The 22,470-nt window shown below is 44.6% G+C and overlaps 1 protein-coding gene across 1 annotated transcript in view; it reads right to left on the minus strand.

Moving 5' to 3' along the window:
• Window positions 1–268: 268 nt before the first annotated feature.
• The window catches only part of LOC311242576 (serine/threonine-protein phosphatase 2A 55 kDa regulatory subunit B gamma isoform-like), a gene marked incomplete at both ends in the record, with an annotated part of 86,971 nt that continues 64,769 nt past the window's right edge, over window positions 269–22,470 (minus strand). The window contains 4 exon segments of the mRNA XM_084331553.1: window positions 269–563; window positions 2,891–2,982; window positions 9,615–9,784; window positions 16,336–16,500. Of these exon segments, the coding sequence (XP_084187679.1) occupies window positions 269–563; window positions 2,891–2,982; window positions 9,615–9,784; window positions 16,336–16,500 (722 nt within the window).

Consider the following 22,470-nt stretch of genomic DNA (forward strand, 5'->3'; position numbering starts at 1 on the left):
GAGACAGAGGGGAGGCACAGCCATGGAGAGTACTCTGGCTAGTCGGGGCACAGAGTGGCGAGTGTGTAGGTACTAGGCGCAGTGTGTACTTCTCCGCGTGTACAACGATGTGTCTAATTGTGTGTGTGTGTGTCGTCACGGGTGTGTAACGTGGATGGTGCGACCGTTTGTGTGTGTGTGTGTACATTCCTGCACGGGCGAGGACACGGGTACACACTGTGTGTAGAATCCTCCAACCCCCCCCCCCCCCACGTTCCTTTCTGGGACTCTAATGCATCTCGCTGTTCAGTTTGTCCTGGAAGATGTAGAGGTTGTTGGTGGCGGCGATGGCGATGATGTTCTCCGTGGGGTGCCAGGCGGTGTGGAGGATCTTCTTGGTGAAGTCCAGGCTGTCCACGCTGATGTCGTCCTTCCGCCGCTTGCCGCCGGCGGCGCACACCCGCCGGGGCTTGAGGACGGCGCGCGGCTTGCTGCTCTCGCGCGACGCCTCCAGGGTGACGTCGCGCTTGGTGTTCCGGTCGAACATGCGGAAGAAGTTGTTGTACGCCCCGGTCATGATGACGCTGTTGTGGAGACGGGGAGAGAGAGAGAGAGAGAGAGAGAGAGAGATTCGTGATCACATTGTGAAGAGAGAGAGAGAGAGAGAGACAGAGAGAAATGGAGAGAAAGACAGAAACAGATGCTGAGACAGACCGAGAGGTGAGAAAGAAAGATGGAGAGAGAGACAGAGAGAAAGATGGAGAGAGAGAAAGAAAGATGGAGAGAGAGAAAGAGGGAGAGAGACACTAATAAGTCCACATAAAGGCATGAGGTGAGAGAGAGACAGATAGGTAGAGAGAGAGACAGACAGAGAAACACAGAGAGATAGATAGATAGATAGATAGATAGATAGATAGATAGATAGATAGATAGATAGATAGAGACAGAGAAACAGGGAGAGAGAGACATAGAGAGACACACAGAGATAAAAGAAGGGCTACAACAGCACCTTGACCTTCTGCACAAATTCTCCCAGACATGGGCACTGACAGTAAACCTAAACAAAACTAAAATTATGATATTCCAAAAAAGGCACAGCCTACAACAACATAAACACAAATTCCTCCTAGACACAATTTCCCTAGAACACACAAAAAACTACACATATCTCGGCCTAAACATCAGTGCTACAGGGAACTTCAATCAAGCTGTGAACGACCTGAGAGACAAAGCAAGAAGGGCTTTCTATGCCATAAAAAGGAACATCAAATTAGACATTCCAATCAAAATCTGGCTCAAAATATTAGACTCCGTCATAGAACCGATTTCCCTATATGGTTGTGAAATCTGGGGCCCACTTGCAAACCAAGACTTCACCAAATGGGACAAACACCCAATTGAGACTCTGCACGCAGCATTTTGCAAATTAATTCTCCGCACCCAACGGAAAACGCCAAATAATGCATGCAGAGCAGAACTAGGAAGATACCCACTAATCATCAAAATTCAAAAAAGAGCATTCAAATTCCACAATTACCTAAAAGAAAGCGACCCAGACACACTCCACAACATAGCCCTCACCCACAGAGAGACCCTCAATAGATGCCCACTCAGCCAGATGGTTCTGGGACTCTGCTCACAAACACAAGCAGAGCCACCAGACAGAAACCACACTGGACTAAATCAAATTATAAGAAAACAAAAAGAAGGGAGCTCCAGTAGCTCACCATGTACCTCGACGCGAAAGCGTCGGGGAATACCGTGCTGCGTCACGGATCTGGTTGACTCCGAGTTCGATTCCCGGACCCGCCGTCATTTGCCGAATGTCTTCCCCTGTTCTCCCTCCCGTTTCACCCTGCATCTGTCGGTCATGCTTGACCAGAAAAGCGATAAACGCTAAAAAAAAGTAAAAAAAAAGAAAAAAAACTGACACATTGGAAAGAAACAACCGAAAAGGAGAGCAAATTGAAATGCTATTTGGCCCTAAACAGAGAGTACACAGTGGCAGAATACCTGAGCACTGTGACTGACCCAAAACTAAGAAGATCCTTGACTAGGTACAGACTCAGCGAGCACAGCCTAGCCATCGAGAAAGGTCGCCATAGGCAGACCTGGCTCCCAAGAGAAGACAGACTGTGCACCCACTGCACACAAGACGAGGTGGAAACCGAGCTCCACTTCTTAACAACCTGCCCACTATACCAAGACATCAGAGACATATACTTCCCACAAATTGCAAACACCCAAAGAGACCTTTAAAACATGGACAATAACTCAAAACTCCCATACCTACTGGGAGAAATACAAGAATGTGCAAACACAGCAGCAAGATTTGTGAGCTGCTGTGACAAGAAAAGGACATCCAGCGGAATGCAACCACCATAAAGACTGTAAAAGAAATTCCGTCTGTAATGTACTGATTTCTTTTGTTTTCTCTGTTTGATTGTTTTGTTTGGCTTTGGCAATGTAAACGTATGTTTCCCATGTCAATAAAGCCCATTTGAATTGAATTGAATTGAATTGATATATATAGAGAGAGACAGAGACACAGAGAGAGACAGAGAGATATAGAGACAGACACGCAGAGAGGCAGAGCGACAGACAGACAGAGAGAGAGACAGACAGAGAGAGAGAGAAACACAGAGAGGCAGAGCGACAGAGAGAGAGAGAGACAGACAGACAGAGAGAGAGAGAGAGAAACACAGAGAGGCAGAGCGACAGACAGAGAGAGAGAAACACAGAGAGGCAGAGAGAGAGAGAGACACAGAGAGAGAGAGAGACACAGAGAGAGATAGTATGGTAACCTGATATTGTTCAATGGAATCTACACCTTTGAGCACCACTTACCCACAATATAATTAGTATCAAGACAAATCACGCATGCGCACACACACACACACACGTAGTGTACCTGTCTGAGCCATTCCAGGCACACTCAAACTTGTCAAAGATGCAGTCGTTCTCGTAGAGGGAGCACAGCTTGCTTCGGAGGTAATCATGTACCTGGAGAAAGACACACACGCACGCACACACACACACACACACACACAGACACACACACATGTTTTTTGTTTTCGTTTTTTGGTGTCTATTCTAGTGTTTTAGCATGTTTTTTTGTCCCCACATGTATTATTTCTTGTATTTTCCACTGATGTTTTTTAAAATGCTGTGAAGCACTCGTGCTGAGAAGGGCGCTATACAAATAAAGTTTGACTTACTTACTTACTATACACACACGCGCACACACAGATTTCAGACGGTTGTAGCTCGATCATCAAGACAAGTCTAATAACACGATATCAACCCTCAGCAATATGAGGGCAGGGAACTACTTGGACACATCACTGAAGCCATTAACATTCATGTCTCTATTATCATAACCCACAGAGTAGGTCAGGAGTGCGCTTGCTTGCACACACGCGCACACACACACACGCACGCTTACACACACACACACACACACAAACACACACAGTGACAGTGGCTCAGGAGGTAGAGCGGTCGTCTGGTAATCGGAAGGTTCCCCGGTTCGATCCCAGCTCCCCCCCCGGTCGGCGTGTCGAAGTGACACTTAACCCCCAACTGCTCCCGATGAGCAGGTCGGCACCTCGCATGGTCGCCTCGGTGTGTGAATGTGCGAGTTTGAATGGGTACAAATTTGATAATCAAATCAAATCAAATGTATTTGTGAGGCCCGACGACACACGTTAATGTCCCCCATGGGCCGGACACGTCTTCTTTAAACAAGTCAAGATGAAACATCACAATAAGTCAAGAACAAAACAAGAACACCATAAAGTCCAAAACAATTTTAAATAAATGAATGCAACACTCCCAGACATACCCCATGCGAAGGTAAGGAAAAACTCACTAAAACCTAGCAATAGGAAAAAATGCACCACAGGCAATGTGGAGGAGAGAAACCTTAGAAGGGCCGTTCAAGGGGGGATCTCCCTTCTTAGATGTCGGTGATAGTAGTGTTGCAATAAAACAGGCGAAACAGTTGGTAAAGCATGTGCACTCACAAGTGTAATGAAACACAGATAAGTGCATGCAATAGCAACTGAACATTTTGAAAGATAAAAAATAAAATCCCTACATACATGCACCATTTGCCATTTCACACACACTACTGTTATGTGACCTGCTGGTGTCAGCACTGTGTCTGACGCGAAAAGGGCTGAAATCCACACCATTACATCTTTATTCAGATATCCCCCCCCTCCTGCGTCCGCCGCTGATCTCACATTCTGCATATTGGCCTCAGCGGTCTCTCCACGCTCTCTCCACTCGATCGATGACGGGGTCAAGCGGAGGTCAGGTCCCGGTTGTACATCAAACCCCCCGGTGGCATGTTTGCAACCCCCGCACGGGCCTCCGGATGTATAATCGTTAGGTGAAATGATACTGTGTCCGTTTGAGTTGAAATATGATCTTTTTCTTTGCGGCCCTCATAGGGAGGTGTATTGGTGTTTCCCGCGCGGTCCCCCCTCCTTGAAATTGTACGTGTGAATGTATTTCCTAAAATTATGTTTTTGGTAGATTTTTGTATTGTTTTTAGAGTCTGGTAGAGAGAGAGGGGAAGAACGGGAGACAGAGCGGGGGGAAGACATTCGGCAAAGGACGCCGGGTCCGGGAATCGAACCCGGGTTGGCCATAGCGCGCCTTTGCGTAGCCCAAGGTTGGGTGCTACACAGTGGTGGTGAAGGAGGCAATTTCCCTAACCCTATGTTGTGGGGAGCGCTTTGAGTGTCTAGAAAAGCGCTATATAAATGCAATGATCATTCATTCATATAAATAGTTTACAATCAATCCAAAACGTTTGTATTACTCATAAACTGTTAATGTATGTAACTGTTTTTGGATGATGAGCAAACAGCATTTCATATCTCTCATCTTCAGTCAGACAGCGTAGCAAACTGGCCAGTATATAATTTCATAAATCTATTTAACAAATTTTGACCACTTAATAATTGTTTCATACCTGGCTAAAACACTGAGAAGCACACATTTAATATAAATGTACGACTTTGCTGCAGTCTCCGAGTCCCTCCCTCTCTCTCTTCATCACTCACTCTCTCTCTCACCCCTCCCTTCATCTCTCCACACTTTTGGAACATATTGGGCAAACTCAAATTTGATGAGACCGATGCCTTGTGTGTCTTGTCCTTGATGAAATTCCAGAGAATGAAGATATACATTTTATCCACAACCCATGCATTTTCATTTAACTATCAGCAGGAAATGGCCATCTGTAAGCAACATGGTTGTATATTATGGAACATGGTTAGTCTATATTAATCAACATGGTTGTATATGGAACATGGTTAGTCTATATTAATCAACATGGTTGTGTACGGAACATATGTCTATACTGAACACTGTGACCTCATTTTCTACTTCTAATTTACATGCTATACTATGTTATTTGATACGTATCTTGTCTAGCACAGTCTCTGGAGCGTAACAGTAAGAAGCATTTTGTATAAAAGTATTCTGTACTTCTGTATGACAACTATTAAAGAAACTTGAACTTGAAACTTGAAACATGGTTAGTCTCTGATCTGGGTCTCCTCTCCATCCCTCACACCAGGTTGCAGACTTTCGGTGACAGCCTTCAGCGTGACGTCCCCTACCCTCTGGAACTCTCTCCCCCCTGAAATCTGCAACGGCCCAACCCTGGACACCTTCAGAACTGATCTCAAAACACACCTCTTCACCAAGACTTTTCCCCATTAGTTAGTTTAGATTAGATTAGGTTCATTATCCCTTACCTGCCCTCATCCCCCCTCTTTTCCCCTATTGCCCCCTTTCCCTAGCCCTCTTGAAGCGACCTTGGGTTTCCTGAAAGGCGCTATAAAAATTTGATTCATTATTATTATTATGGAACATGGTTAGTCTATATTAATCAACATGGTTGTGTACGGAACATGGTTACTAGTCTATATTAATCAACACATGGTTGTGTATGTGGAACATGGTTAGTCTACATAAATCAATACGCTCACTGTGTGAATACTGCGAATAGCGATCTGCTTGTGTTCAGACATGAGTACAGTCTGTAATGACATGGACTCAGGACTCTGCAGCTGGGAGGTAAACTCTGTGCAGAATAATATTAATGTTTGCGTTCGTTCGGACATACAGCCCCTCCGATTAATGTGCGGTTAAGACCAGGAGGTCAGTGCACGTTAGGTTTTTGTACCGTTCACATTTCAACCGATACCGGTATCCAACAGTACATTTTCCGGTACTTTAGTCTAAACATTTTTTATGTAAAAGTTGTAAAAAAATGTGTCCAAACTTCAAATGATTTATTATCATTATTATTTATTTAGAACAATTTGTTAATATATATATATATAATATTGCAGCGAGCATTGTCTGCATCTAGCTCTGTAAAGTGATAACCACACTTGCGACAGTTTTCGGCTTGCCATTGCCCCGACTGCTTCGTTGTTGTTGAATCAAGTGAAATCCTATTGTGCGCGTGAACATTGACGTGAACGTGCGGCACACTTCATAGGTTTCGTTTCGCGGTAAGTGAAACGCTGACATCATCGGACTTTAAAAAATAAACGTTTTTTTCTTATGTATTTTATCTTACGTATTTTTTTTTACCGAAATGTGGCACTGGTGGATCTCACGTGAATCGGTACTCGGTAGTGCCGACGTGATTCGGTCGATACCCCTATAAGTAACGGATTCGGTACCCATCCCTAGTGCACGTCTTCACTCTGCTCTCAGATCCATCACTGGTGATAGCTATGGTATTCACCACTGCTGCATCCTGTATGATGAAGTGGGTTGGTCTTCTCTGGCAGAGAGGACGAAATAAACAATGGTATCTGTTTATCTTTGGAGCCGTTGGCAGGAAATTACCACCTTATATCACAGTGTTGCTAGATTGGAACTATGGACCCTGTCTGACCTGCTCAGATGACCGGTTTAGGCCTAGGGTCCCCAGAGTGCAGACTGAACTTGGGAAGTCAGCCTTTTGATTTAATGCCCCGGGTTCTTGGAATGATCATGCTAATCAATACTCCACTATCCTATGGAGAGTTTAAATCTCCCTGCTTCAGTGACTGTTTTTAAAGGTGCTGTAAGTGGTATTTTCTTTGTTAAAATCAGTGGTCTATGTGTTAAGATAATAGCTCTACATTCTGACAGCCATCACTGATATAGAGTGTCTGGTCAGTAACATGGGTCTCCCAGTCCCTCCGCTCTGCAGTAAACACTAAATATATGTTCTGGTAATCCTGTTCTCACTTCATCCAATCAGGAGAGAGAGCTCCACACTGCAAAAATGGGCAAAATAAGAAATAAAAACAAATATGTGCTTGAAACAAGTAAAATAATCTGCCTGCAAATGTGGCTTGGCAAGATTTCTTGAAATAAGTAAAAATATCTAGGGTTCTCTCTCCTGATTGGATAACGGGATACCAGGAAATAGATATTCTGTTTACTGCGGAGTGGAGGGACTGGGAGACCCATGTTACTGACCAGACACTCTATATCAGTGATGACCGCCGGAATGTAGAGCTATTTAACACTTATTTTAACAAAAAAAACATTTTTATTGCATCTGTGTTTTTGTTCTGTTTTTAATATAGTTGTAAATGAGGGAAACCTCAACTGCTTTTCTCTTTCGAGGAATAAATAAAGTACTGAATGAATGGCTGAATACGCTCCCCGACACATCTTCACCTCATCCTACCACCCCTCTCTCCTCCTCTCCTCTACCTCTACTCTCCCTCTCTTCTCTCCTCCTTTCTGTCACGCAATCACTGCTCCCCCCTCCCTTCCACCCCCTCTCTCCCCCTCCCTCCCTCCCCCCCTCCTTCCCTCTTTCTCTCTTCCTCCTCTCCTTGCTGCATTGCAGGTCTTGGAGTAAGGCTGTGTAAGGTATCCCTCTCTCCCGGCTCACTCCACGCGAGGGGAGCTCAGCGCCTATAAATAGCACCATCGCATCTCCGTCGCCCACTCTCCACTGCCTCGTAGGTTCAAACACACACACACACGCGCATGCACGCGCACGTCCAACCAGATGCCACGCACCATGTTACAATCAGACTTTTGGGAGCACAGGTTCATCACTTTTCTGGTAACCTAGGGTGAAATGGCTAGTGTGTGTTAGGGAGTCCTCCTCAAGATCTCTACGGTTTGGTTTGTTATAAATGTCAGAGATGTAGTTATCATACTGCATACTTATAATGGACTTTCATCTGAAAATAATTTCAACATGTCCCAAGCATCCTGAATCATAGCCACGTTAATAACATTTTTATTTTTATTTATCTTTTTCCCCCTCCATTTTCCTCCGTTTTTCTCCCATCCCAATGTTAGTCGTATGCCAATTCCCAATCCCCCTTCCTGGTCGCTGCGCACTTACCCCCCACAGTCGGTCTGGGAGAGTGGAGGCTATCACGTGCTTCCTCCGACACACGTCCAGCCAATCAACCGCTTCTTTTCACCTGGCAGCGCGGATTCTCACCGAGAGGGCGTAGCGTGTGGAAGGATCACACTATCCCACTCAGGTCCTATCCGCGCTTAGCAGGCGCCCCGACCGAACTGTAGGAGTCGCTGTTTACAACGACCCGGACCCACCCCTCCAGCTTCTCCCACCCTCTAATACAGCCAATTGTATTAGTGTGAACGGCCAGCCAAGCTGGTGACAACCCCCGGAGCTGTGAGCTGGACTCGAACAGGCGAATCGAGCCGCTCCGGGGTTTGGTGACGAACGCAATCTCCGTTTTACGCCACCTGACCGCCCTTCGTTAATAACATTTGTAATAAACCAAACCGTTTGTAAATCGGTTGCAAGCTATTGTTATCTCAATAGTACCTGATGCACCATAGACATTCATGTTATGAGTGGGGGCGTGCTGCCTGTGACAAGATGGCCGCCGGTGAACTACGCTGGAGACTCCGACTTATCTAGTTATATATATCCAGGGGTGTAAAGTACTGAGTAAAGTACTGAGTAAAGTACTGTTTTGGGGGACTTGTACTTTACTAGAGTATTATTAGGTTTGTATACTTGTAAACAAACACACTGCAGCACCCACTCTCCACACTTTAGATCACACAAACACACTTTATATTTATTGATAAAGGATTTGCACTACAACTCGTACACCTACTGTAAATTGTACCTAAATTGCACCTCATCCTATTTCTGCCTTGCACTATACAGTATTGTATATTAGTACACTACACAGTATTGTATATTATATGGTAACTCAGTTACGTCTATTCTGCATCGAACATTGTACATATGTCTATATTGAACACTGTGACCTCATTTTCTTACTTCTAATTTACATGCTATACTATGTTATTTTATTTCATACTTATCTTGTCTTGCACAGTCTCTGGAGCGCAACAGTAAGAAGCATTTTGTATAAAAGTATTCTGTACTTCTGTATGACAACTATTAAAGAAACTTGAACTTGAAACTTGAAACTTGTACTTTTACTCAATTACATTTCAGAGAAGAAAAAAAAACATACTTAAAATGCAGACCTACAAAGTGGAAAAAAGGCTATTTGACGAGAATTGCGACAAAGGTGCCCGGAAGGTTAAGTATAATTTCTGGGTACTTTTTACACCCCCGTCTATGACAGGACGTATACCTGGTAGGTCTCCAGGGGTTTACTCTCCATGTTGAGGTCCCAGACCTTGGCGGTCAGGTAGTCCCGGGTCAGCAGGTAGCGGCCGCTGTGGCTGAACTTGACGTCCGACACGGAGGAGATGATCTCGGAGAAGAAGGAGCGAGCGCTGGGGTCCTCCGGCTCCTCGAACACTGCAGGGGCAACAAGGGACTGTGTCAGCAACTGAGGTGAAGAAACCACATAGTGGTGCGGTGTGTGTGTGTGTGTGGGTGTGTGGGTGTGTGTGTGTGTGTGTGTGTGTGTGTGGGTGTGTGTGTGTGGGGGTGTGTGGGGGTGTGTGGGTGTGTGTGTGTGTGTGTGTGTGTGTTTAGATCACATCCTTATACTACATCATTATTGGAATAGAATTTTGGAACCTATGGAACCCGTTCTCGTGACTGGCTGGTCCTTAAAGGAACACGGCAACTTTTTGAGAAATTAGCTTATTTGCCATCTACCCTGGAGTTAGACAAACAGATACATAATAAAGAATAGTTCCGAGTATATACAGTGTCTGCTTAGAAAACGAAAATGTAAATTTTTGTATTTCTTATTTCTCCACGTAGTACATACACAGGTCACAACATGTTTACAGGAATGTTTTGGAGTTGTATTTGGAGTGTATTGGGGGTGACTGTTGGGAACTAGGCTACACTGGCACACCAACTTCCAGTGAATGACGCTAAGCTAGGCTAACGGTGCGGCTGTTCCCTAAAGCCTAATGCATGCGCACAGAGAAGAACGTTTTATGTATCTGCTTGTCTTACTCCAGGGTAGATGGCAAATAAGCTAATTTACCAAAACGTTGGGCGTGTTCCTTTATCGTCTTGTCTTATTGTTATGATTTTATATGCTTTTTCCCCCCTCAGTTCTGTATCTACACTCAACGTGACTGTATGTGACCTTTCGAGTTTAGATAAAGGTTTGAAATGAGATGATACAGACGGTAAAGTCAACTTTCATCGACCGATGTGAAAAACACGTGTGTGTACAAATAAGAAACCGACCGGTGTTGCGTGTTGCCCTCGGTTCTAAATGGTAAATGCACTGCATTTATAGAACAGCTTTTATCCAAAGCGCTTTACAATTCATGCCTAATGTTCACCCGTTCACTTCACACAGACACGCCAACAGCAGAGGCAGCCATGCAAGGGCCGCTTGTCGGGAGCAGTTAGGGGTTAAGTGTCTTGCTCAAGAACACTTCCTACCAGGGACGTGCACAGGACTTTAGAGGGGCAGGTGCTCAAAGGCTGAAAAGGGCACTACACTTGTGTGTATATATTAACCGAGCACGCATAGCGCGCAAGCACGATTTTTAAGGGCCCTTTTCGGGCGGGGGGCCCCCTTTCTATGCTTTTTGGGGGGTTTTGGTGATCAAATATTGAATATTGAACTATAATAATCAGTGCAGGAGCTCACTTAACCTTGAAAGACACTTTTATCACTGACTTAAAAGGCCCATACATCTCCATAAATGTTCAGGGGGGAGGGAATAAGTGCTTACCCTACAGACCCCAAGAAGTGCTGTATATTCTGTATTGTTTAATATAAATGCATTTTTTATTCCAATCCCGATTTGTATTTGAGATTCCCAAATCCCATCGGACTTGACTTCTTCGTGTCCCTCAATGAGTGTAATACCAGCATTCAACTGTATGCGCCACAGCGGTTTCTATCATCATCATCACCACCCACGCTATGCATAAAATATAATAGGTCCGCGGAGGAGGCCGTGCAAACTGCAATGGAATATGGGGCATCTCTCTCTCTGTCCCTAATATTTTGATTATATCCTGACATTTTATTTTATTTTTTTTTAAACTTTATTTTTTAGCGTTTATCGCTTTTCTGGTCAAGCATGACCGACAGTTGTAGGGTGAAACGGGAGAGAGAGCAGCGGGAGACACTCTGCAAATGACGGCGAGTCCGGGAATCGAACTCGGAGTCAACCAGATCCGTGACGCAACACGGAGTCCCGCGACGCAGCGCGGTAACATGGTGTGCTACTGGAGCACCCCTCCTGACATTTTTCAGTTAGAAGGGCAGTCTATATGCGTAACGGTAAAAAAGAAAAAAAAAATTATAATTTTTTTTTTCAAAAAGGGCACTTTTTTGATGAGGCTCAAAAAGGCAGGTGCTCAGGCACCCCTTGGCCTCTATGTGTGCACGTGCCTGCTTCCTACGCACTGCCGGGAGTAGCCGGGGGGGGCCGGAAACCTCAGATTACCAGACGACCACAGTACCTCCTGAGCCACTGCTGCCCCAGTTCTAAACCACCTATCTCTATGGCTAGTTCTAAACCACCTATCTCTAAAAACTATCTCTACGTTTTTTTTATGTGACTCAGATCTGTTTTTGTTTCTTTTTTCACAACAGTGTGAACAGCACAAATCACATGGAATCTGATTCAATTCTGATTCGGGCCACTTTCATAATGTGGTCCTGAATCAGATGCAGGTCCGATTTGCTTTAATTAAGCTGGTCTCCACTGCATTAAAATTATAATAATTTTTGTATCCACTTTTTCTCCTCCTTTTTAAATTGTTCTCCCATCCCAATTTAGCCGTGCCAATTCTCCCCTCGCCTGTCTTGATTGTTGCTCGCATGTGCCCCCCACTGGCCGGTTGTAGGGAGGATAGAAGCCCATCACATGTCCCCTCCGATACATGTGGAGGCAGCCAGTCACTTCTTTTCACCTGCCAGCGCGGACTCTCATTGGCGAGGAGGAGTAACGTGTAGGAGGCTCACACTGCCCCCGCCATTTTCCTGTCTTTTGCTGTGCAGGCGCCCCAACCGACCTGTAGGAGTCGCTGTTCACAACGACCAGACTACCACCCATCGACTTCCCTCCCGCTAACTCTGCCAATTGAGTCAGTATGACGGCCGGCCCAAGCCAGAGGCAACGCCGACAGCCGGATTCGATACCGGTGTCTCTTGCGTTGGTGACGAGCGCTTAGACCGCTGCGCCACCCAGCCGCGGCATTCAAATGATACATTAAACTGTAAACTCAGTCAGTGTCCTCCATGTTTATGTCCATAATCATTATTGTTCATTTTCGCATGCGGGTCAGTTAAGGAGTGTGTGGCCAGTTCACTCTCTCTCTCTCTCTCTCTCTCTCTCTCTCTCTCTCTCTCTCTCTCGCTCTCTCTCGCTCTCTCTCTCTCTCTCTCTCTCTCTCTCTCTCTCTCTCTCTCTCTCTCCTATGTTTATTTCACTCTCTTTTTCCCACTCTCTCTCTTGCAGTGAGAGAGACTTAGTGACTCCCAGCAAGGGGGTACACTACCAAATATACTCTAATAAAGGATGATAATGCATTAAAAGCTACGCCAGTGGGATGAAAATGGAACAATTCCTGTCCCCAAAGTGGTTGGGACTTTTACACATTAACGTTTATCATTAACCCTTTCACGAGTGTAAAGTACTGAAATAAGTGACAATAAAGGAATCTGAATCTGAAAACGACCACACTACCAAAGGGTTAACCCTTTCACTACCACACTACCAAAGGGTTAATACTGTGAGATCGCTCAAACAGCTACAGGATCTACAGGTAAAAGAAATACGTCAATTTAGTGTAAAAATGTTCAGAACACTTTCAACTGTTTATCTTTTCTCATATTGTTATATCCAGATCAAATTATATTGCCTATGTTATGTCTTTCTACTATTACCCTGCCCATACCTGTACATCCCCTCCACCACGCTGCTATGATGCCCAAATGTCCCCGAGAGGATCAATAAAGGAATATCTTATCTTATGTAAATAGTAAATGGTGAATTTATATAGTGCTTTTATCCAAAGTGCTTTACAATTTGTTCCCCACATTCACCCATTCACTCACACATTCACTCACACATTCACTCACACATTCACTCACACATTCACTCACACATTCACTCACACATTCACTCACACATACACTCACACATTCACTCACACATACACTCACACATTCACTCACACATTCATTCACACATTAACTCACACATTCACTCACACATTCACTCACACATTCACTCACACATTCACTCACACATTCACTCACACATACACTCACACATTCACTCACACATACACTCACACATTCACTCACACATTCATTCACACATTCACTCACACATTCACTCACACATTCACTCACACATTCACTCACACATTCACTCACACATTCACTCACACATTCACTCACACATTCACTCACACATTCACTCACACATTCACTCACACATTCACTCACACATTCACTCACACATTCACTCACACATTCACTCACACATACACTCACACATTCACTCACACATTCACTCACACATTCACTCACACATACACTCACACATACACTCACACATACACTCACACATTCACTCACACATACACTCACACATTCACTCACACATACACTCACACATTCACTCACACATTCACTCACACATACACTCACACATTCACTCACACATTCACTCACACATTCACTCACACATTCACTCACACATTCACGCACCGACGGCGGAGGCGACCATGCAAGGTGCCAACCTGCTCATCGGGAGCAGTTAGGGGTTAAGTGTCGAACCGGGAAACTCCGGATTACCACTCCGACTGCTCTATCTCCCAAGCCACTGTTGCCCCAATCTTATCGTATCTCATTTAATCATATTGTATCTTATCTCATAATAATTTTTTTTATCTACTTTTTCTCCCCCTTTTTTCTGTATTTTTCTCCCATCCCAATTTAGTCGTTATGCCAATTCCCTTCCTGGTCGTTGCGCGCATTTCCCCCCCACTTGCCGGCCTAGGGAGGGTTGATACAGTAGATACTATCACATGACTCCTCCGATACATGTGGAGTCAGCCAGCCGCTTCTTTTCACCTGACAGCGAGGACTCTCACGGGGGTAGCGTAACACGTGGGAGGATCACACTACTTCCCCCAGTTCCCTTACTCGCTGAGCAGGCACCCCGACCGACCTGTAGGAGTCGCTGTTTACAACGACCAGGATACACACCCCACCGGCTTCCCACCCGCTAACACTGCCAATTGTGTTAGTATGGATGACCGACCAAGCCGGAGTTACCGCGCTGACAGCTGGATCCGATACCAGTGTCTATGCGGTGGTAGGCAGGCGCTTAGTCCGCTGCGCTACCCAGCCGCCCGTATCTTATCTCATCTTAACTCGTAAGACACTGTCCCAAAAATGTCCCTCTGTTTCTACGTTAAAGGAAAAACAGCCACACACGCCCCGTCTCCAGTGGCTCAGGTGACACGTCACAGTGAGTGGGAAGGACTGGGTGAGTAGGGATGGGTACAGAATTAGGTACTTTTAAGGATACCGACCGAATCACGTGAGATCCGTCTGTGCCACATTTCGGTACCGTAACATTATTATTTTTTTTGTCCGACAACGTCAATGTCTAGTTTACCGCGAAACGAAACATATGAAGTGTGCCCAGGGGCGTAGCTGGGGGGGGGGGGGGGGGGGGGGTAGCTTAGGATGATTCCAAGGGCCCAGCACTGGGGGGGGCCCCCAATTTTTTTTTATTTTATTTTTTTTTACTAGACATCACTCAGGTGTATTATTGATGCTCTCATTGATACTATGTTTGTTTCTGAAGTGTGTGTGTGAGATATATAGAGAGAGAGGGGGGGCTTTGGTAGACTATTGCATTGGTCCATTCATTGAAGATGAACGCAATGCGACATCCTTTACTAGGCTCACCCACCAACAGTGCAGGTGCTGAACTGCTGATCCGAATGTATAGGTAAAAACCATATTATGCGTTTTCATCAATAAAAAATGGCCCAAAAAATATCCGCTTGCGCGCTTACGTGCGCTCACATTCACTGGGGGCCTACAAATACATTCTTTCATGGGGCCCAGAATCTGGAGCTACACCCCTGAGTGTGCCGCACGTTCACGTCAACGTTCACACGCACAATATACACTCACCTAGGATTTGACTTGATTCAACAACAAAGCAGTCGGGGCAATGGCAAACGCCGAAAACGGTCGTAAAAGTGTTGTTACACTTTACAAAGCTAGATGCAGACAACGCTCGCTGCAATATTATATATTATATATGATAATAAATTATTTGAAGTTTGGATTTTTTTTTTTACTGGGGTAGGTAGACTACATTTTTAGTAGGGCTGTCAAAGTTAATGCTTTAACTTTGGAGATTAATTAAAATGATTTAAAGCATTAAAATAAATGTATCTAGATTAATCTATGGAGTGAAAAATCTATAAATCTTAGCGCCACGGATATAAGAAAGCGGTCTAGCTGAGTCAATGATGATGGTTTTGTTGAACATTTGTATTTCACAGGAGAGAAACTGTATTCAAAGAAAGCTATTAAAATAGTCTTTGAATCTAAATATACTTTCTTTGTGTTGATTTTACATTAATTCCATGATTTTACTCAAGTAAATATCTGTTACAAGCTTCGGTCTTAAGTAGAAAAATGCTATTTTTAATCTAGATTAATTACAGAAAATTGTGAGATTAATTAGTTCATTATTTGTAATCTATTGACAGCACTAATTATATATGATAATAAATTATTTGAAGTTTGGATTTTTTTTAAATTTATATAACTGGGGTATAGGTACAATAGATTACATTTTTAGAGACCGAAAAAAGGTGCCGTTGGGTACCGGTATCGTTTCACATGGGTGAGTCTCTCTTTGGTGCCCGCCTGGACTCACGCTTGGAGTGCTGGTCACACAGCGCAGACTCCCTCATGTCACACAGACGCAGGGTGCCCTTGCTGCTGCTGTACACAAACAGGTTGCAGTGGTGCGGGTGGAACTCCGCCGCCGTGATCACCTCCGTCAGGTCCTCCATGTTGGTCGGCTTGATGTCCACGATGTCTGGAGGGGACACAGGGCTCAGGGGAACAACCAGGACAACTGGTGGGACAACGTCTGTCTGTCTGTCTGTCTGTCTGTCTGTCTGTCTGTCTGTCTGTCTGTCTGTCTGTCTGTCTGTCTGTCTGTCTGTCTGTCTGTCTGTCTATCTGTCTGCCTGTCTGTCTGTCTGTCTCGCTGTCTGTCTGTCTCTCTGTCTGTCTCTGTCTGTCTGTCTGTCTGTCTGTCTGTCTGTCTGTCTGTCTGTCTGTCTGTCTGTCTGTCTGTCTGTCTGTCTGTCTGTCTGTCTGTCTGTCTGTCTGTCTGTCTGTCTGTCTGTCTGTCTGTTAGCCTACTGTACATTAACTGAAACGTCTGATGGTATAAATTGCGTTGGTTGATTGATTTACATCATCAGCTGAACGCTTTTATCCAAAGCGCCTTACAAGTTCTGTACAACAAGTCAGCAGGAAGGGTACAACTATGGCAGCTAAGGGTCAGTAACATTGTTCATCAAACAGTGTCGACCTTGAGTGCTACAGTCTTGAGTGTAAGTAGTAATATAGACTTAGTAGCATAGTAGGTAGTAATATAGGCAAGGTAGATTACTTCTGGGAACCAGACCCATCAATTATGTCGTAGATGGATCTTCATGATCAATATAGGTTTGATAGTGAAAAGCAGTGTTGTAGTCCTCTAATCCAGGACTCAGATTTTCAGGACTCGTGACTCGACTTGGACTTGAGCACTGATGACTCGGACTTGGACTTGGACTTGAGCATTGACTGCATTTGGACTCGGAAGGTGCAGGTGTTAATTGATAAATACAGTTGTTGTTTTTTGTAATAGGCCCTAATCATTTGGTATAAGATATTGATGGCTAGTGCATTTGTTTGGCTAGTGTGTCACAAAGTAAATAAACTCCCTTTTGTAACGGTGACCGCTGTGTCATTTGTGTTTAATGTAGAACCTTTTTTTATTTGTACGTCAGCTCTTTGACTGCCAGAGTGGAGTGGACTCAACCTTGATGACTTGGACTTGGACTCGGACTCGAGGGGTAATGGGGACTCGACTCCGGCTCTTCTTTGGTGACTTGGACTTGGACTCGGACTCGAACACTGGGGACCCGAGACTCGACTCGGACTCAAAACTTAGTGCCTCGACTACAACACTGGTGAAAACCGCTGGGAGACACTGACCGCTGGGAGACACTGACCGCTGGGAGACACTGACCGCTGGGAGACACTGACCGCTGGGAGACACTGACCGCTGAGGGACAGCGAGCTCGAGTGTAGCGAGGGGTGGAGGCCTTAGCCGCTTGGCCTCTCACTTAGGTGTGAGTTAAGCTATTGTTTGGGGCAACCAAAATGGATTCCTCCACAGTAGCAAAGTACATAATAGTAAAAGACAATACGAAGGTTAGTCGTTGTTTTAGTAGTTTTTTTGATTGATTGGTTGATTGGTTGATTGACGATCATTCGACGATCATTTATTCATCGCCCATTTTTTTTCATACATCCACCCGGGGGAAAGCCAGGTACAAACAAAACAAACGCACAAAATAAACACATGTCCTATGTTTGCAAAAAGCATAAGCAACCCACGGTATGTAAATCATTATATACATGGTAATAAAAATCGGAGCGTATTGTCAGGGGATTCTTGGGAGGAGAAGTAATTCCACATCCAGACAAACTGGAGGAGCATAAATCCCGTCTGGGCCGGGGATGAGAGTGCATTGTGGCCCCTGTTCGGGTGGATTAGTAGCCCCAGAAAAGGCTTGAAATATTTATGCAGCCCTTTGAATAATTCATTAAGCCGCATTTTCACTTCTCAAGAATAATATTCCCCTCCCCCCGCCGCGGCGTGTGTCTTTGTGCTCGCCTGTGTTCCAACGCGGCGGCCTTGGAGTTTGGTTTATGTGCGGGAATGTGTGTGTGAATGTGAGGTTGGATATTACGCGTGTGTGTGTGTGTTTCTTTGTATGCGTGATGCGTGTGTGTGTGTCCACTAGTCCTATGTGCGTTCTGACTGTCTGTCTCTCTGTATGATCTGTGTGTGTGTGTGTCTCTCTGTATGATCAGTGTGTGTGTGTGTGTGTGTGTGTGTGTGTGTGTGTGTGTGTGTGTGTGTGTGTGTGTGTGTGTGTGTGTGTGATGTGTATGTGTGCCACTAGTCCTGTGTGCGTTCTCACTGTCTATCTCTCTGTATGATCTGTGTATGTGTGTGTGTGTGTGTGTGTGTGTGATGTGTATGTGTGACACTAGTCCTGTGTGCGTTCTCACTGTCGATCTCTCTGTATGATCTGTGTGTATGTGTTTCTGTGTATGTGTGATGCGTGTGTGTGTGTGTGCCACTAGTCCTGTGTGCATTCTTACTGTCCATCTCTCTGTATGATCTGTGTGTGTGTGTGTGTGTGTGTGTGTGTGTGTGTGTGTTGTGTGTATGTGTGTGTATGTGTGTACGTGTGTGTGTGTGTGTGTGTGTGTACGTGTGTGTGTGTGTGTGTGCGCGCGTGCGAGCACTAGGGCCGGGCGATATGAAAGAAATTCATATTATGCTAATCAGAGATATTTTTAGCTGCTCTATAGGTCACTCTGTCGGCTGGTCAACAAAAGTGTCCCCCCCCCCCCCTCTAGTGGCCACAGGGTTCCACCCTAGGAGGCCGAGATCTGGCACGGAGGTCATGCTGTAAATGACCTTTAGGAAGGTCTATTAATAAGGCAACCACTTCCACTTCCATCCAGTTTAATAACCTGCACATTGTATATCACTATTGCACTTTACTGCTACATTTTCACTCTGGTTGGAAGCCAAACTTCTTTTCGTTGTACTGTACTTGTGCTGTATAATGACAATACATTTAATTTAATCTAATCTAATCTAAATGTATTTTCTTCTCTTTTATATGTATTTGAACTGTTTGTATTTGAACTGTTTGTATTTGTAATCTCGACGCCATTGTAAATTAAGGTAAAACCTCAATGTTAATTTCCGAGAATGTCTTTCACTAGTATGCACTCTGCTACTTAAGCATTACATCACGTGCAGGAGTGTGTTATAAGAATTAGAGCATGCCTAGGGGTGGTTGTTAGAAGAAGTTGCCTCCGTGTCTAGAAGCAGCTGGGAGGTGCGGTGCTATAACACACTCTGTCGCGTGATGTAATGCTTAATCAAAGCATGCCATCTAACAAAACCAATTACATAATCCAACATTGTGTAAACAACTAACATATTCCAGTTAACGGTATATTTTTTAAATTATTCGTTACGAATATATCCATACTTCCATTGTGTCCGGGACATCCAGTAAGAAGCATTTTGTATGAAAGTATTCTGTACTTCTGTATGACAACTATTAAAGAAACTTGAAACTTGAAACTTGAAATTGCTTCGTGCGACAGTGTCCTTTGCAGAGGCAGGTTGCTTCAAAGCATGCCATCTAACAGTGAAGTGAGCGGTTGTTATTGGATTGATTGATTGAAAATGTTATTACAGATAGACAGTGCTACATCTATACATATGTTGCTTCAAAGCATGCCATCTAACAGTGAAGTTAGCGGTTGTTATTTGATTGACATTTTTATTAACAGTGAAATGACAGTGTCCTTTTGAAGGAGAGGGAGGTTCTACAACGAATGGCATCTAACAACACACTTCCCGCGATTTATATTTTGTTTCACAATGAGTCATGACCAACCAATTACATAATTCCATGTGACAGAATCGTTTTTGAATGAGTCATTATGACGCTATCAATACATCCATTCATAAAGATTATTGTCCGCCATCTTGGTTTCATTCCTAAAAACACAAACGGCGGAGTGATTCGGAAACAAAGTAATTCGGTTGTGGGCGGGTTCTGGGATCACGTGGAGTGTGTTATGAGAAATAACAACGTCTGATAGAAGTGTTTCAGCCAATCAGAATCAAGAAATTTGCATGCCATTGTATAATAAGGAATCTACCTTGCCTATATTACTACCTACTATGCTAATAATGTCTTTACTACTATGCGCTCAAGACTGTAGCACTCAAGTTTCAACACTGTTTGACGAACAATCTTACTGACCATTAGCTGCCAGAGTTGTACCTTTCCTGCTGACTTGTTGTCCATAACTTGTAAGTCGCTTTGGATAAAAGTGTCAACTAAATGACTAAATGTAAATGAGAATAAATAATGGTTTCAATCAATAATAATATAGGTCATTTTCTTTTGTTGTTTTTCTGTTCTGTAGTTCTTAAGCGGTTTCTTGAGGAAAAGGTGTCCCGGTAGGGAATGTAAATGTGTGTTAAAAATACGGAAGACGGCTGAACATAAATCAAGGCTAAATCAGTAAGCTTCTCCGCTGTCTGGCTGGGGCTCGCTACACAAGTGTGTGTGTGTGTCAGTGTTGTAGTCGAGTCACTAAATCTCCAGTCCGAGTCGAGTCTCGAGTCCCCAGTGTTCGAGTCCAAGTCCAAGCCTGAGTCACCAAAGAAGAGCCTGAGTCGAGTCCGAGTGCAAGTCATCAAGGTTGAGTCCACTCCACTCTGGCAGTCGAAGAGCTGACGTACAAAAAAAAAAAAAAAAATCTACGTTAAACATAAATGACACAGCGGTCACCCTTTCAAAGGGAGTTCATTCACTTTGTGACACAATAGCCAAACAAATGCACTAGCCATCAATATGCCAAATGATTAGGGGCCTATTACAAAAACAAAATAAAAAAGGTCTGTACCTTTAGCAACTTGACTACAACACTGGTGTGTGTGTGTGTGCATGCCAATTTGCTAAAAAGGGGTGTGGCTAAAATGTGTAAGCTACATACAGGATACTGAAGCTGCTAAAAGGGGCGTGGTTAAAAGGTGGCAGCGACATGCAGGATACTGAAGCTGCTAAAAGGGGTGTGGCTAAAATGTGGCAGCTATATGCAGGATACTGAAGCTGCAAAAAGGGGCGTGGCTAAAAGGTGGCAGCTATATGCAGGATACTGAAGCTGCTAAAAGGGGCGTGGCTAAAATGTGGTAGCTATATGCAGGTAACCTCGTTCCCAGTTTTATCTCCTCCGTGAGATAAAGCCTGGTAAAGAACTACGGCCGAAAGTGTCTATGGGGTAGAATTACCGGTGTATGTACTTCCCCTGGAAGCTGCCTCCGAACGGACCAAACTTTTCCCGAATCCTGTCGGCAAACAAGCTAGAACGTCCCGGTCATGTAGTAAATTCTTCAGGCAAAGCCGTTGCAGTGGCTTAAACGAGGAAATATTGTGCACTTCACACGCTTCTATAATTGTTTTGTCGAAACCGGAACGCCTGTACTTCCTGTACTTCCTGTACTTCCGTTTACACACTTTAGGAGGCTTATCTTGTCCAGCCTATATGCAGGATACTGAAGCTGCTAAAAGGGTTGTGGCTCAAATGACACTGATGCTGCTAAAAGGGGCGTGGCTAAAAGGTGGCAGCTACATGCAGGATACTGATGCTGCTAAAAGGGGAGTGGCTCAAATGACACTGATGCTGCTAAAAGGTGGCAGCTACATGCAGGATACTGAAGCTGCTAAAAGGGGAGTGGCTCAAATGACACTGATGCTGCTAAAAGGGGCAGGGCTAAAAGGTGGCAGCTACATGCAGGATACTGATGCTGCTAAAAGGGGAGTGGCTCAAATGACACTGATGCTGCTAAAAGGGGCAGGGCTAAAAGGTGGCAGCTACATGCAGGATACTGATGCTGCTAAAAGGGGCGTGGCTCAAATGACACTGATGCTGCTAAAAGGGGCGTGGCTCAAAGGTGGCAGTTACATGCAGGATACTGATGCTGCTAAAAGGGGCGTGGCTCAAATGACACTGATGCTGCTAAAAGGGGCGTGGCTAAACGGTGGCAGCTGTCATGCAGGATACTGATGCTGCTAAAAGGGGCGTGGCTCAAATGACACTGATGCTGCTAAAAGGGGCAGGGCTAAAAGGTGGCAGCTACATGCAGGATACTGATGCTGCTAAAAGGGGCAGGGCTAAA

The sequence above is a fragment of the Notolepis coatsorum genome, assembly GCF_963971535.1.
Source record: "Notolepis coatsorum genome assembly, chromosome: 16".
Classification (NCBI taxonomy): domain Eukaryota; kingdom Metazoa; phylum Chordata; class Actinopteri; order Aulopiformes; family Paralepididae; genus Notolepis; species Notolepis coatsorum.